The sequence below is a fragment of the Austrofundulus limnaeus genome, unplaced genomic scaffold (assembly GCF_001266775.1).
Source record: "Austrofundulus limnaeus strain Quisiro unplaced genomic scaffold, Austrofundulus_limnaeus-1.0 Scaffold947, whole genome shotgun sequence".
NCBI classification, from domain to species: domain Eukaryota; kingdom Metazoa; phylum Chordata; class Actinopteri; order Cyprinodontiformes; family Rivulidae; genus Austrofundulus; species Austrofundulus limnaeus.
Window position 1 is genome coordinate 65,753 of NW_013953349.1, and position 1,231 is coordinate 66,983.

Consider the following 1,231-nt stretch of genomic DNA (forward strand, 5'->3'; position numbering starts at 1 on the left):
TGTTCTCGTCAACACTGACGTCAGGTAAAACCAGTTCTCGTCAACACTGAAGTCAGGTAAAACCACTTCTCGTCAACACTGATGTCAGGTAAAACCTGTTCTCGTCAACACTGACGTCAGGTAAAACCAGTTCTCGTCAACACTGACGTCAGGTAAAACCAGTCGGCTTCTTTTTGTAGCTGACCATGTGGGTACGAAGTGACCACAGCTAGGATTTGTTGGAGGAACAACCTGAGCTGAGCTGGAGTTTTAGCAGGTGTTTTTCTCTGGAGGTTCGTCCAGGTTCGTTTCTACACCAGGTGCTGTCACCTGGAGGAGTAACCATGGTAACCAACAGGTTTCTGAGTAATCAGATTACTCCTGTTCCTGTAAATAACTCAGAAACAGCATGTAGCTTCTGCTGCAGGAATTCCAGCTTGTTTTAGTTCTCTGGACCCGAGTGTTCACACTGAGTCACGCTGCTAATCCCGATTAATCCAGATTATCCTGCTGATTGTTGCTTTGATCACAAACAAGGCTTCAGGTTGTTTAATCTTTAGTTGTCTGCTGAGAGAACCTCTTTGTTTCTGTTCATCTGGTTGCAGCTTCTCTCAGAGAAAGCTGAAGAAAAGAACTCTGGGTTTTAGTTGTAATCTGGGTTTCCTGCAGCCACTTCCTGTTTTATCCTGGCTGGTTGGACCCTGCAGCCGGCCCACTGTTTTGTCTGGACTTGTGTGGAGTGAGTTGTGTGTTTTTGTCTGCAGCTGGTTGTCAGGCTGATGATGAGGTGTGGAGATGGAGGCTCCTGAATACCTGGACCTGGATGAGATCGACTTCTCTGATGATCCAGTGGTCAGTTCAACATTTTCATCCACAGCCATAAAATCATCTGATCAATGATCTCAATTCATACAGATAAATCCTTATTAAACACCTGTAATCACCTGTAAACACCCATTAACACCTGTAAACACCCATTAACACCTGTAAACACCCCTTAACATAAGTAAACATCTGTAAACATCTGTAAACATTACTAGATACCCATTAATATAAATAAACATCTGTAAATACCTGTAAACATTAGTAAACATCTGTAAATACCTGTAAACATTAGTAAACATCTGTAAATACCTGTAAACATTAGTAAACATTTATAAATACCTGTAAACATTAGTAAACATTTATAAATACCTGTAAACATTAGTAAACATTTATAAATACCTGTAAACATTAGTAAACATTTATAAAT

At 40.5% G+C, this 1,231-nt stretch overlaps 1 protein-coding gene across 1 annotated transcript in view; it reads left to right on the forward strand.

The window, feature by feature from the left end:
- sncaip (synuclein, alpha interacting protein) overlaps window positions 1-1,231 on the forward strand; it is a 22,454-nt gene that overhangs the window by 4,340 nt on the left and 16,883 nt on the right. Inside the window, exon 2 of the mRNA XM_014029740.1 lies at window positions 744-831. Coding sequence (XP_013885194.1) covers window positions 775-831 — 57 coding nt within the window. The 5' untranslated portion in view covers window positions 744-774. The remainder of the gene's footprint in view (window positions 1-743; window positions 832-1,231) is intronic.